The 14,296-nt window shown below is 38.5% G+C and overlaps 1 protein-coding gene across 1 annotated transcript in view; it reads left to right on the top strand.

The window, feature by feature from the left end:
* The window catches only part of SCIN (scinderin), an 81,892-nt gene that overhangs the window by 46,029 nt on the left and 21,567 nt on the right, over positions 1-14,296 (top strand). The window contains exons 5-9 of the mRNA XM_081284722.1: positions 3,682-3,774; positions 5,951-6,083; positions 6,493-6,581; positions 7,353-7,568; positions 10,118-10,239. Of these exons, the coding sequence (XP_081140848.1) occupies positions 3,682-3,774; positions 5,951-6,083; positions 6,493-6,581; positions 7,353-7,568; positions 10,118-10,239 (653 nt within the window). The remainder of the gene's footprint in view (positions 1-3,681; positions 3,775-5,950; positions 6,084-6,492; positions 6,582-7,352; positions 7,569-10,117; positions 10,240-14,296) is intronic.

Here is a 14,296-nt window from a genome sequence, read left to right as displayed (position 1 = left end):
CAGGCGGTAGCGCGCTCGCCTGGCATGCGTGCGGCCCAGGTTCGATCCTCAGCACCACATACCAACAAAGATGTTGTGTCCGCCGAGAACTAAAAAATAAATATTAAAAATTCTCTCTCTCTCTCTCTCCTCTCTCACTCTCTCTTTAAAAAAAAAAGAAGAATTAAAAAAGCAGGTACAGGACAACAGTATTGATATTAATTTGCTAGTAGATGTACAGGGCATAAATTACTTTCATCTCTACCATACAAAATCCCTGTGCATTTCTGTGAAAAAAAAAATTGAGGGCTCTGGTTGTGGCTCAGTGTAGAGCACTTGCCTAGCATGTGTGAGGCACTGGATTTGATCTTCAACATCACATTAAAAAAATAAAATAAAAGTATTGTATCCATCCATAACTAAAAAATTTTTAATTTTTTTAGATGCCATCCACCTTTTACTGAACTAGAAAATAAGTTAAGGGAAAGGTTCAGATGCCTATAGCCTTAGGTCATTGGAAGGGTCCACCAGGCACAGATCTAAGGAAATAATCTTTTGCCCATTTAAAAGGCTTGCCAAATTTTCCTTGATTTAGGGAATTATGCAGTCAGTTCTTCTGAGGGTTAGTGAAATGGCATTAGAGAAACTTGTATGAAGATGTTGACCGTAACACTTCTCAGCTCTGTGAAATTGTCATTTTACCTCTTTGAGCATCAATACCCTTTTCTGTAAAATTGGGCTAACAGTATCTAGCACATGGGAGCTCTTATAAAGATGAGATGATATGTGTCTAGAGCTCCTGATCCAGTGTGTGACTCATTCAACCAACAGTAACTATTATGGTTTTAATTATAATTACCTGAGCCAACCAAAGACTAATTGCTCAGTTTTGCTTCTGCTATACCCAGTCAACCTAAGTAGAAATTTGAATCTAGCATTAGGGAAAGCCCAGGGGAAGTAAGTGGCAAGACTCCCACAAAGGACACTGGGAACATCAGCTCGATTAGAGAAAGGGACTAAGGAGAGAAGGCTGATAAATAACACAGGTGGATAATACCCAGCTTTTAGAGAAGCCTTGGTATCCAGACAGCGGAGTTTTAGCTCTGTATAAATAAGCACCCAGTTCAGAATCATCTGGAATACAGATTCCTGGTCCTCATCCTAAACTTACTAACTTCATAACTGGCAATTGGGAGTCTGTATTTTATCAAGTTACCCAGAGGTTGCTTGAGCAAATGGAAATTTAAGAACTACCGTTGCAGATATAAGATATAAATTTTTTTTGATTAAAATTTTTTCAAATTTATGGAGGTGTGATTGAAAGTAAAACTTGTATTTATTTAATGTGATATGTTTTCACGTGTACATTGTGAAATGTTTATCACAGTCACGACACTTTTAAATGGAAACCTACAGGAAATAATTGAAAGACAAAGGGCTCCAAGCTTGAGTGACAAGCCATGACTGCATCAGTCGATGATTTTTTTTTTTTTTTTTTTATACTGGGGATTGAAGTCAGGGACATTCAACCACTGAGTCACATCCCCAGCCCTATTTTGTATTTTATTTAGAGACAGGGTCTCACTGAGTTGCTTATCACCTCACTGCCCAGTAGTCAATGATGTTTTTATGAAACACTCTCAAATTAAAGCTTCTTTGTTTTCTTACCCCTTTATCTTGTCAATTATATGTTACTCTACACACAAAGGACTATATGAGAGAAATCCCAATCACCTTAAATGAAAATGTTTTGTTTTGGCAACCTTAAATGAAAATGTTTTGAATTTAGGCATGATCCTGCCTGTAGAGAAAAAGAAAAGCTGTATTGACTGTTTATTTCAAAGATCAAAATGTATGGCACTGTTTATAAAGTGAACATGTGTAGTTACTTTGTTCTTTCTAGGCAAGGTATAAAATCCTTAAGGGTTGGGCAAGATGGTTGGGAACTCATTTATATTCCCCAGTGAGGAGTTCAGTAAATGCATGGTTGTTGAACTGAGTTTTTAAATGATCCTTAGAGATACCTGATAATATAACCATAACCCTTTGCCCTGGAATTAAACCTGTTTTTCAGAGTCCCTTGGTTCAATTCCCTAGTACACAGTAGTCCTTTGTGAGGCTAATTAAAATACCTGAGAAATATGGGAATTATCTGAAAATTAAAAGTTAGAGTGTGCTCAAAATCCTAGCCTCAGCTGGCTCCCTGTGAGACTTCCCAGTATTAGATATGTCCTTAACCCTAATTGTTTATTCCAATCTCCTGTCTTGGTTGGAGGAAAATTACAAAGGGTACCTAAGGAGGCTTTGATGGTTCTTATAACTTATTCTACCAAACTACAAATGTAAAAAACAAAACCAAAAAGGTTTTGGTTGCAAGTGTTTTACTTTTTGTTATGATCTTACTTTTAGGGAAGAAGAAAACCTATGTTATAATCATTTAGCATGTAAGAGAACTAAAACATTTTTTTTTTGTTATTGGGTAAAAAGATGTCATATTCCCAGAGGATAAGTTGGTGCATTTTCAAACTTGAGACTGTACCCATACTTATATAAGGATGAGATTTATATACACTTATTGTTATTTGATATTCAATGGCATATATTTTAATGCAATATATTACAGGAGATATTGAGTATGAAATGCATTATGCAAAGAATTTATTTTTATTAAATATTTATTGAATCTAAATAAATGACTTATTTCCACTTCTGAACTTGAGTTTATGGCTGTATTATTAAAAATCACATTATTTAGAACAAGTTTATATTTTGTTTCTGTTCTTAGCATTGTATGGTATATGTTTCAGTTACTTAATGAATTAATTAAAATGCTTAGAGACATATTTTTGTGATTTTAGTATAAAATTCAAAGCAGAATCAATTGTGTTTTCCTTTTTTATCGGTGCATTGTAATTAGGCATAATTAATAGGGATTCATTATGCCATATTCCTCATTCCCCAGGACTCTCCTTTTTTTGCCCCTCCTCCCTCCCTGGATCTGGTTGCTCCACTCTACTGATCTTCCTTCTATTATTGTTATTTTAATTAGTGCATTATATATATGTATGTGTATATATATATGTGTGTGAGATATATATGATTTACACATATGAATCATTGTGGTTCATTCAACATAGCATAGTTTAGTAGATTCCATTGCCCAGGACTTCCCCAGACCCTCCTCTCTACCCTCCCTCTCAATCCCCTTCCTCTATTCTATTGGTCTCCCTTTTATTTTCATGAGATTCCCTTCTTCCTCTTTTAAAATTCCTTGCATTTCTCCTCTATAACTGAGTAAAACTCCTTTGTGTATGTATATACCATATTTTCTTTATCCATTTATCTGTTGATAGAACACCTAGTCTGGTTCCATAACTCACATGTATTTTTTTACCAAACACATTACTTGAATTTTTTGATTGCATTATATATGCAAAGAATGGATTAATACTGCTTTCTTGGAGATTCTCATCACCACCCAAGAAACTCAGTGTTTGTTTACTTAGTGCCATTGGCTGATTTGACCCATGGGAAAAAAACTGATGCTGTGTGAATTGATGAGAAATGTGTGAGCCTGGTGATTTAAAATTCAAGTGTTTTATAATTGATGTCTTTATAAATGCAAAATGGTTGACTTCTTTTTTTTTACTTTGCATTCTTTAGTGACAGAACTTTATCTTTCATGCTGTTCACTTTTTCCAGGTTTTAGGAACAAAACCAGAGCTTCCGGATGGAGACAATGATGATGACACCATAGCAGACATAAGTAACAGGAGGATGGCCAAGCTCTACATGGTGAGTTCCCTGAAAGCAGATCCGTGGTTTTCACTGGGCTGGAGGGGGTGGAGCCTGTATGGAGGGCTCTGCTGTAGTTCATGACTCTCCTCATTGCCCACATACATGTGGAGGGTCCATCAATTTCTTGCTTTTGTATATTTGTTAAAATTATCATTTTATTACTTTTTGCTATTTTCATTAAAAACAGCAAATAAATAAAACAGCTGTGACTTACATAAATTTAGATTTGTTATTCTACTAGCTTACAACAAAAACTATGATATGTTTCACTCAAAAAATATGTTTTCTTTATGGAGTACAACATTTTGTAAGCTTTTTCTTGTAAATTCTTGATAAAATTATAAGATTTTAACTTATTTAAAATGCCCTCTCTAGCCAAATAAAGACTTTCCTTCAATCGGCTGTAAGAAATCAGGGTAAAACCAGCCCTCTCCTGGGTACTGACAGTCCTGGTTCTATGTCAGCTTTCTGGCTCCATGACCGTGGGCAAGATATAAGCATTCTGGGTCTTATTTTTTTTTTTTTTTATCTGAGGAGAGGGAGAGAGACAGACAGACAAATACACACAGAGATTATATTAGAAAATTACTCAGGTACCTTCCAATTATATAATTTTTTAAATTTTATGGCTGATGAGGATAATAAAAAATCCAAAACAAACCGGTTAAGCAGGTTGCTAAAATGTTTCCTCCGCTTCCAACTTTCTAAGCAAATAATTCAGAGCAGATCATAATCTTCCTGTAGAATGTAGTATTTTTTTTTCATCTTTAACAGGAAGGAACTTTTTGCTGCTCCCCATAAAGGATTTTCTAGATCAGAAATGCTACAGTTTTTTTAAGCTTTATTTTTAAAAAAAATTATTTACTTTTATGTGGTGCTGAGGATTAAACCCAGCGCCTCTCATGTGCAAGGCGAGCGCTCTACCACTGAGCCACAACCACAGCCCCAGAAAACTATAATTTTACATGAAGAATGAGTTACTAATTTGTGTAGCATAATCTTGCTTTTTATAATGAGGAAGTGGATTTTTTCTTCCTATATGGCAAAGGAAAATATGATCATCATTGCTGCTCAATACTGATAACTTTAACATGAGTTATATAGAAATTATTATCTAAATAGTCTGTAGTTTCATTACTTTCTCTAAAAACATTTCAGCCTAAAAAAGGTATCGTTTACTTCACATCATCAATCAAAACCATACTCTCTTGAACAACATTATGGATTAATGTTTTTAAAAGGGCAAATGTTAACCCTGAACCATAGTTCCCTCTAGTGGAACTATAACACATTGCACACATCTGAAATATAAAATCTATTCAAAAATAATTTGGGGTTGCTAAAAAAGACAGTGAAGTAGAATCACCTCGGGTGCTTTCTAAAAATGCAGAATTCAAACTTTACCTTTGTGCTGCAAAACTCCACCACTGATTTAGAGAGGGCCCTGGCTGGAATCTGCATATTTAACAAATGTCCAGGTGGTTATAGCCAATAAGCTAACTTTTGGAAACTGGTGCATTCTGGTCCACACATGGATATCGCTTTTGATTTTGTAGGACCACCTGCAAATTCAAGAAAGTCCTACTTCCAAATATGATAAAAGTTATTTGCTTTGATAATTTTCACAGACTTGAATTGCAGCACCTATGCTAAAGTCTGTACGCATAAACTAGAGTCCATCAAAGCCTTTAGCACTGAACCTGCCATGTAGTAGGCACTCAGTAACTGTGGTCTGAGTGAATGTTTATGTTTCACCTTTTTTAGTGTATGCAGTGCATGTAAGATCATTACCTACTTGCAAAGCTTGCTCTAAATTTGAAATGAAATGATTATGTTAAGTTCATTACAAGATACTTAGTATATGTAAGAATCTCAATGAACCTTAGCTGTTAATGCTTTTCTAATGTTTTAACTAGTGTCAAAGCTTAATGCTTCATTAGTAGTTCTTTTACTTCCAAAGACCTTTAAAAAAAAAAAAGAAAACCTTTTGGGGGTATTGGGCTCATGAATGCTTTGTCTCTTTGTCATGGTTAATGTATGAAGTTCATGCTCTTAAAGTAGACAGTTAAGTTTCATTACATTTACAGAGTTATGCAACCATCACCATAATGTAATTTTAGAATATTTGTATCTGCCCAAAATGAAACCACAGAGCTCCTGGTCTTTGTATTAGGTTTCAGATGCAAGTGGATCCATGAGAGTGACTGTGGTGGCTGAAGAAAACCCCTTCTCCATAGCAATGCTGCTTTCTGAAGAATGCTTTATTTTAGACCATGGTGCTGCAAAGCAGATTTTCGTATGGAAAGGTAAAAGATGCCATTGACTTTGATGCTGCATCTCAGATGTGTAGCTATTTCCTTGGAAGGACAAATAAAACATCTTTTTTGATTTTTTTTTAAACTAGTCTGCCTTTTTGAGAAATGATCTGTAAATATCTCACCTACAAGGCTGCTATATTCCTCCTCCTAGCATCATTTAGCAGGGATTATGGAATTAAAGCACTTGGACAGCATAAAAAGAATCTCTTCACAAGCACTGTCTATTACTATATTACTAACTATTTTTAATGTACTAAATTTAAAATTTAAGAATTGCCATTCTGGCACTGTGATACTTAAATTAAAATCATGTTCATTTTTTTGGTACACATGCATTTCTTCATCATATAGTATTTTCCTCTCTGAAATTTTCTCTTTAATTTACCTTCTATTTTAGGTAAAGATGCCAATCCCCAGGAGAGGAAGGCTGCAATGAAGACAGCTGAAGAATTTCTAGAGCAAATGAATTATTCCACCAATACCCAAGTATGTGTGAAAATGAATTGACAGGAAAAAAAATTTTACATGGGAGTCATGACATCTACACAGAACTCACAGAAGAATTTGCTCAAAAGTAATATATGTGTATGAGGGCTTTCTCCACCTGTGTGTGCATTCTTGTGTCTTATGCCCCTGATACTTTATCTGTGTGGTGGAGAGGATTCTGCAGTTACTGCAGGTCAGACCTTTAGGGCTGCAAGAGAAAAAAAAGCCCACTCACTTGCTTCACAGCCTTTAAGTCAGGATAATCAAGCGCAGTAGATTTAGCTTAAAGCACTAATCATTTGTCCCTTAGAGCAGGTTATAAAGAGCTGGGCTAATGCCCAAATAGTATTTGTCATCATCAAGATCAACTTAGACACTGGATGATTATTCTTTTCCTTTCTGAATCTCTCAGCCTCAGCTATCATCTTCATTGTTATGTTCTGACACATGTGAAACAATATGATAATTTCTTCTAGGTCACAGCTCTCTTGTGACCCTAACGCAGACAGCCAAACTTTGGGGACTATTATAGTGATTACATATGAAAGAAGTTGATTCTTATTTCAAACATTCAGATTCAGTGGCAATTATTTTAATTATGAGAAAAAGCAGGCTTGGATTATTTTAGCTTCACAGGCTTCTAAATTTATATCTGTAATCACAGAAACCCGGACAATAGTCTCATTTATTTCGTTCTTTCTCTATTACTAACGTTATTCCATGATCTCTTGTTTTCCTATCTAATACTATGGTTGCTATTTTAAATTTCAGATTCAGGTTCTTCCAGAAGGAGGTGAAACACCAATCTTCAAACAGTTCTTTAAGGACTGGAAAGATAAAGACCAGAGCAATGGCTTTGGGAAAGTATATGTCACAGAGAGAGTGGCTCGGATAAAACAAGTTCCATTTGATGCCTCAAAATTGCACAGCTCTCCACAGATGGCAGCCCAGCACAACATGGTGGATGATGGTTCTGGCAAAGTAGAGGTATTTGTGTACCTGATTTTGTTTGTTTTTATCAAGCCCATTTATGTCAGCATGTGTGAGACCATATAGCTTTATGATATAATATCTGTAATATTATGTATGTAATAGATGTAATATAATATAGGAAACTGCAAACATTTTAAGATGTGAATCTTACTTAGTAATAAAGATGGTCCAAGATGGTACTCGAAATCATGGTAGTTAAAGCTGGAAAAAATAAGGTCTGATCTTCACTACCCATTTTGCATATGTATATGTTGAGATCCTGAGAAGTTAGGTGGTTTGTGCAAGTTCACCTCATGACAGTCTTAGAGATCTGAACAGAACATAGTCTTTTTGCTTCCTGGTCCAGAACAGCTCTTTCTCCCAGAAAGCCCATTTCTGGGGTTGTGTACTAAAGGTTTGTTGCTTTGAGTGTAATATCTACCATTACTTTTCCCTCCCTCTTCACACTGGAGGCATTTATAGATGAGATTGGGTGTGTTCAGGGTAGTATGGCTGTAGACCGAAGGCATTTATAACAGCAAATTGAGCATGCATGTGTGCTAAAAACAGATAATTATTTGAGTATTCAAATTGAGTTTGTTGATCATTTCCCTTTTAGATTTTAAAAACTGCTGAAAATCGCTTCACACTCAATCCACTCTTTAGTTGTCTAAATGAGAACTGGATGATGTCACTCCCTAAAATATTTTCATAGTTTTTTTTTCCTTAGTCTGTCTGAAATCATCCCTCTTCAGTGATTTGACCCTTGCTCCCCTCTCTCTTCACCCTTCAGTGCCTGGGGGTCTGAGTCTTCCCTGGCCTTCTAGCAGCGTCCCCACTCCTCCCTCTGTCTGATTAACCTCCCACTCTCCCTGGCAGCTCCAGCCTATCATTAGCCATGGCTCTTCTGAGAAGCCTTCCCTCAGCCTTTCTCAGTGCTCAACTTACAAGTGATCTTTTCCACGGGATTTATCACTTAAGTATCACAGAGTTGTTCATTTACTTACAGATTTCTCCTAGACCTTTCAGCAGTTCCTTGAGGACAGGAGTTAAAACATTTCACCACAGTCCTAGGACCAAACTATGTAGTCAAAAACTTTAAGAATAATTTTCCTTCTTTTCAAAGACATAAAATGTGAATCGAAGCTACACAGAACCATGACAAAGGAGGTCATGTGTCAATCTTGGCCATCATCGGAGGGGTATTAACTTCGGGGTCTGGGATTATCTCCTGCTCAGACATCCTTTGTGGTGCTTAGCACAGGTGGTATGGTCACAGGGCCCTTGACCAACTGTGTCCCTGATGCAGTCTCCATCTCAGACCGCAGCACCTCTGAGATGCCCTCCTGTGTCACCTCAGGACTGTGAAATCCAGTGACTGTCTAGGCTCCTGGGTTTCATGGGTGACACTGCTGCTTCTCCTCCACTCTCTTCCCACCTTCCCACTTCTCTCTGAAAGTACTACTCTGTTATTCTCCACTTGCTCATCTCCATATTTCAAATCCAGGTGCTGCCCCGCTCCTTTCTTGGACCCAGGCAGGAGGATGTGCGCATGTGCACAAGCATGTGTACATGCAGTGATCTGGCAATCTGATTGGTGACTCATTGGTGTTTCTACAACTCTCATCTTTCCAACTTGGAGTGTCTTTAATCTGTGATGAAGATGAGGAGGTTCTGTCTACTTTTATCCCCTGTTGGATCTTTTCAGTTTTATGCCTGTGTTGTGCCTTTTAAAAATGGAAAGCATGATATTGGCATCTGTCTTCATCTCTTCAGGCTGCTATAGCAGAAATAGCATAGATTGGGGCTTAAACAGTAAACATTTATTTCTCACAGTTCTTAAGCCTGGGAAGTTGAAAGTTAAGGTTTTGATGGATTGGCTGTTTGGTTGGTGTCTGCTTCCTGGTTCATAGACTGCTGTCTTTTCGCGTGTCCTTGCATGATGGAGAAGGAGCTAGAGAGTCTCTAGGTTCCCTTTTATTAGGGTGCTGTTTCCATTCATGAGAGATTCACCCTTAGGATCTAATTACTTCCCAAAGGTCCTGTCTCCCAAAGTCATCACATTGGGAGATTAGGTTTCAACATGAATCCTGTTGGTCCCCTGAACCAACATTCATATTTGGTCCTAGTCTACCAACTCTTGCCTCAGAAAATAGCAGTCTCATATCTTAATGCATTAGAGAAGAAAAAAATATTTCATAGCTGATGAAAAATACTCACTTATAAAGTTAGGAGATACATTTCTAAGCTGGATATTGTTTGGTGCTTTACTACAGTGTCATGTTATTTTAACTAATTGATGAAATAATAGATATTTATTAATCAACAGACTCAGAACTGAGCTAAACACTGTGAAGGAATTAAAAAAAATAGATGTGCTTAAAAAGTCAACAAATTGCCAGTTTGATTGACCTTTTCTCCTTTGTTTGGTTTGTAAACTAGTTAGAAAAATTATTTAAAAGTTATTTAATAATAGACCTAAGCTAAAAGTAATTTAAAGCCTATAAAAAGCATTATTAGATCAAGAAAATTTGAATAGTGTATGTCTATTCCATTTCTTTCAGATTTGGCGTGTAGAAAACAATGGTAGGGTCCAAATTGACCCAAACGCCTATGGTGAATTCTATGGTGGTGACTGCTACATTATCCTCTACACTTATCACAGAGGACAGATTATCTACACATGGTAAGTTTACCGCTTTCACAAGAGCTCAAGTTCCACAGGGGCTAGATTTTGCTCCAAAGTATTAAATTTCATGCAGTACAGGATAGAATACTCCTGTCGTTACCCCAGAGAGATTTGTACAACATGCATATTATATTTTCTTTTGAATGTGCTTCTGACTGGTATCTGATGTTCCAAGAAGAAGGAGTTAGATAAAAGTCATCCTGTCTAGTCTAGGAAAAAAGTTTTGATATCCTAAATGGTACTGTCCTCTTATGGGATATGTGGTTGAATATTTCATCTCATATGCAGGCTAACCCTCTAGTGGCCAGCTTTGGGTACCATGTCTTACTGATAAAATTCACAGAGGCCCAACCTGATTAGAGCTGCAGAAAACTGCAGTGAGGCATACTCTGGGGCAGGGAGTGCAGGGAAATAATTTGTTATTCCATCACACATTCCAGAGACCTCAAAGTAATGCATCCCTGTTCTTTGTCTCCATGAAATTCATAATAGTATTGGAGAAAATATGCGAGCGTGGTCCCCATCTGCAAGGTTTTGCATAATGATTTGAGTCAACTGAAGCTTGGGTTTACTTACGTTAGTCGGAAGCCCTGCTCAAGGAGGAAGGAACAAATGTCCAACCAAGTAATTTATATGCCTACCCTATGCCCGGTGATTTCAAAGCATAGGAATTCTGAAACAAATCCTATAAAATGTGAAATCCTGGGCTGGGGATGTGGCTCAGGTGGTAGCGCGCTTGCCTGGCATGCGTGCGGCCCGGGTTCGATCCTCAGCACCACATACCAACAAAGATGTTGTGTCCGCCGAGAACTAAAAAATAAATATTAAAAATTCTCTCTCTCTCTCTCTCTCTCTCTCTCCCCTCTCACTCTCTCTTTTAAAAAAAATGTGAAATCCTCTAACTTGTTATTAGGTAAAATCAGGTAAAATATAATACTGCTGAGAAGACAGGAAGAAAATTAATTCTCCAAAAAGATCACAAAACTGAAAAGTGTGGGTGGAAAGTACAAAGATCCTACCTTGCCTTTACAAAGTAGTGACAGTCTCTAAGGCATGTCGTGTCTCTACTGATAATAACCCTCACACCAGATGACAGAGTCACATCTGTTCCCAAAGTCCAAATATTCCTGCTGCTCAGTGCCTCAAGTCCCATCAAGTTTAGGAGATGGGATGATACTGACAGATAGTCTAGCAACCAGAAGCATTGCTAGAGCTTAGAAATGTGGACTTTTAGGTGTCACCTTTGACTCATTAGAATAGATTCTGCAAAAATACTCTAGAGAGTCAAGGGTGAGGCCTCGAAATCTACAAGTGATTTGTACATGATGATCACTGCCTTTATCAGTAGTTCTAAACACCAGGCAGAATGCCGGAATAATTTGGACAATTTTTGCACATCTAAATGCCTTCACCCCACATGAAATAAATCAGAATCTCAGGTGGTGGCACTCCTGAGATTCTAATGTACACAATTATTAATGAGAACCACTACACCCAGAGACATTCCTAACCCCACTGTCACTCCATATACTGCCCAAGATGAATTTATATGGTTAAGAGCTAAATAGGTCATCTTACTAACAACCAGCAGCATGTTTGTACAGCAAGGTACTATTTATTTCCTTATATTGTCTTGTTTACCAAAAAAGAAAGCAAGTGGGATCAGATAGGTTTAGTAACTTAACCCAAGATCACAACTGTTATAACTGACAAAACAATGTTCAAGCCTTGATCTGTAGGTCTCTCACACTCTCGTTCCGAGTATAGCTGTCCCATAGAATTATGTCCTTAATTTGCAGTTTTGTCTTCTAAAATTTTAATTTAGAAATGTTTGTGCAAAGCACAATGTTTATAGGAAAAAAAATCAATTACTCCTAGTTAACTTTTCTTTTTTCTTTTTTTAACTTTTGGGATGAATTTTTATTTGGGCTTCTCACAGTGGTTAGAGCCACTCTGTCTTCAGAACAATCACAGCACAGGAAATGCGTCACTGAGACTGCCCAGAAAAATCTGACCAGCTGAATCTTATTGCTTAAAATACACACATTCACAATAACTGACAAATGGTGATGTGCCTCACACAGGAATGTGTTAGCATTTGCAAATCTTCCGACTGTAGCACCAAACCCTCCACCAATCCTTTCCTTCTCATTCATCTGGAAAACCAGACTCAACCTAGTCTCTCTGACCCCCTGACTATTCCTTCAGTTCCCTGTCTCCTTCTCTGAGCAGGAAGCCTCCAGCAGCCATGGCCAACCGCGGCTTACTAGTTAAGCCCAGCTTGGCCACTGTGCTTCTTCTCAGGCCTTCAGGGTAAGATGCTTCAGTGAAGCCAACAGTCAATACTCAGACCAGCTCCCCGCTGGGGAAAGAAACCTAGAGGGTCAGATTCATCCATTTGATCAGTTAAATGAAGAAGGATTCATTTTGGTAAAACTTGTTCTCCTTGGAGACACTTCAGTGAGTTGTCTGTGATTTTGAAAGGAAGGTGGAAGGTAGGCATCTGAGGGCTGCTGTGCTGTGGCACCCCTCTGGCCACACGCCAGTCTGTCTGGGTCCACTGAACTCAGCAAAGGAAGGACTGTGCTGTGGCACCATGAGTCTGCCAAAGCCTCCTGGCAATTCTGGGCAGGCTGATGTCTGGGCCACAGCAAGGCCAAGCTTGTCACTGAAGAGCCAATCAAGCTTCTGTCTGAATTCCACTTTTGCCTTCTGTCCCAAGTGGTTGTGGACACCCTCTGGGGGCTGAGACCGAAGGCAAGGAGTAGCGGAGGGAGGCAGACAGGTTCAGAGCACGCTTCCATTAACACGGACAGGACACAGGCCTCTCAGCGTCCACGGAGCAATGTGCAAATTGCAGTGATGAGCAGAGTGGAACCTCTACCTTGAGCGCAGTATCTCAGGCAAACACAGGGGGGCGCCGTCGACAATGCTGCCAAATACACTAGAGTACACAGTCAGATGTTTGTTTGGTAAACAGTAAATGCATAAAATAAATTACCTTGAGAGGGCCATGTTTGCTTCAGACGTGTGGTTAACGTGAGCAGGATGGCTGCCATTCAAAGTATCTTCACAGGAACACGGGGTGTGGGGTTCACACACAAGAGACACACACACACACACTACAGGTCATTCAAAGTCATCGTCTACAGACTTCACTTTGTTCGACATGAATTTTGGTTCTGTGGAATCCAAACAGACACTCATTCACCTCACAGCCTTGGATTTGTCTGTTTATATATATATATATATATTTCCCTTTTTTACTATAACATCAATGCTTAGCCTGAATATCATCATTCAAAAGTGGGAGAAGAACCAAACTTTTCATATGAACAGGGATGGATGGGGAATGTTAGTTTCAGCTGATTGCTTTCTCCTTTCAGAGTTTTCCTATCAAAGCTCAACTGGTTGTCCAAAACCAGACGACAGTAATAAGGATCCTGTGGTCCTTCTGGAGGCTGCCTCCACCTCCCACCTGGGCCACCAAAACTCCTTACATAGGTTACAGAAAAGTGAGTCATCCGACCTCAATGGGCTAGGGACAGGGAGAGAGCATGAGAACCACAGATAACCAAGGGATTTCTTCCAAGTGGTCAGTTTAAAACAAACAATCAAACACACAACAACAAGAGACTTATTCAGAATCAAAGAGAAAATACTGTGTGAGAACCAGACTACGGGGCTGCCTTTCCCAGGACCCACAGCTTCCTCAGACCCTCTGTTCAGAAGAGTACAAGGAGATACAAAGTCCTGCAGACCAGGACTAGGGATAGACAAGGACACTGGTCACCTGTGGGCACAGACCAAAGGGCAGAGATGCAGGAAGCTGCATTTCTCTCCACTCCCAGATTTAGGGCCTACTGCTCAGAGCTAAGCCACTCCAAGCCCACACACAAACATCTCCCTCTGGCTCAACTGCAGCCACATTCGTGGAAGGCTAACCTGGGAAAGCACAAACTTCCCTTGTCCAGAAGAGAATTCTTGCAAGCCCACTGGTAAGGTTCTTGTTTCTAGCTGGCTTTTGTTGTTTGTTTAAAAACAAACAAAAAAC

Source organism: Spermophilus citellus (assembly GCF_964194105.1).
Source record: "Spermophilus citellus genome assembly, chromosome: 3".
NCBI classification, from domain to species: Eukaryota; Metazoa; Chordata; class Mammalia; order Rodentia; family Sciuridae; genus Spermophilus; species Spermophilus citellus.
This window is presented reverse-complemented; position numbering and strand designations above follow the sequence as displayed.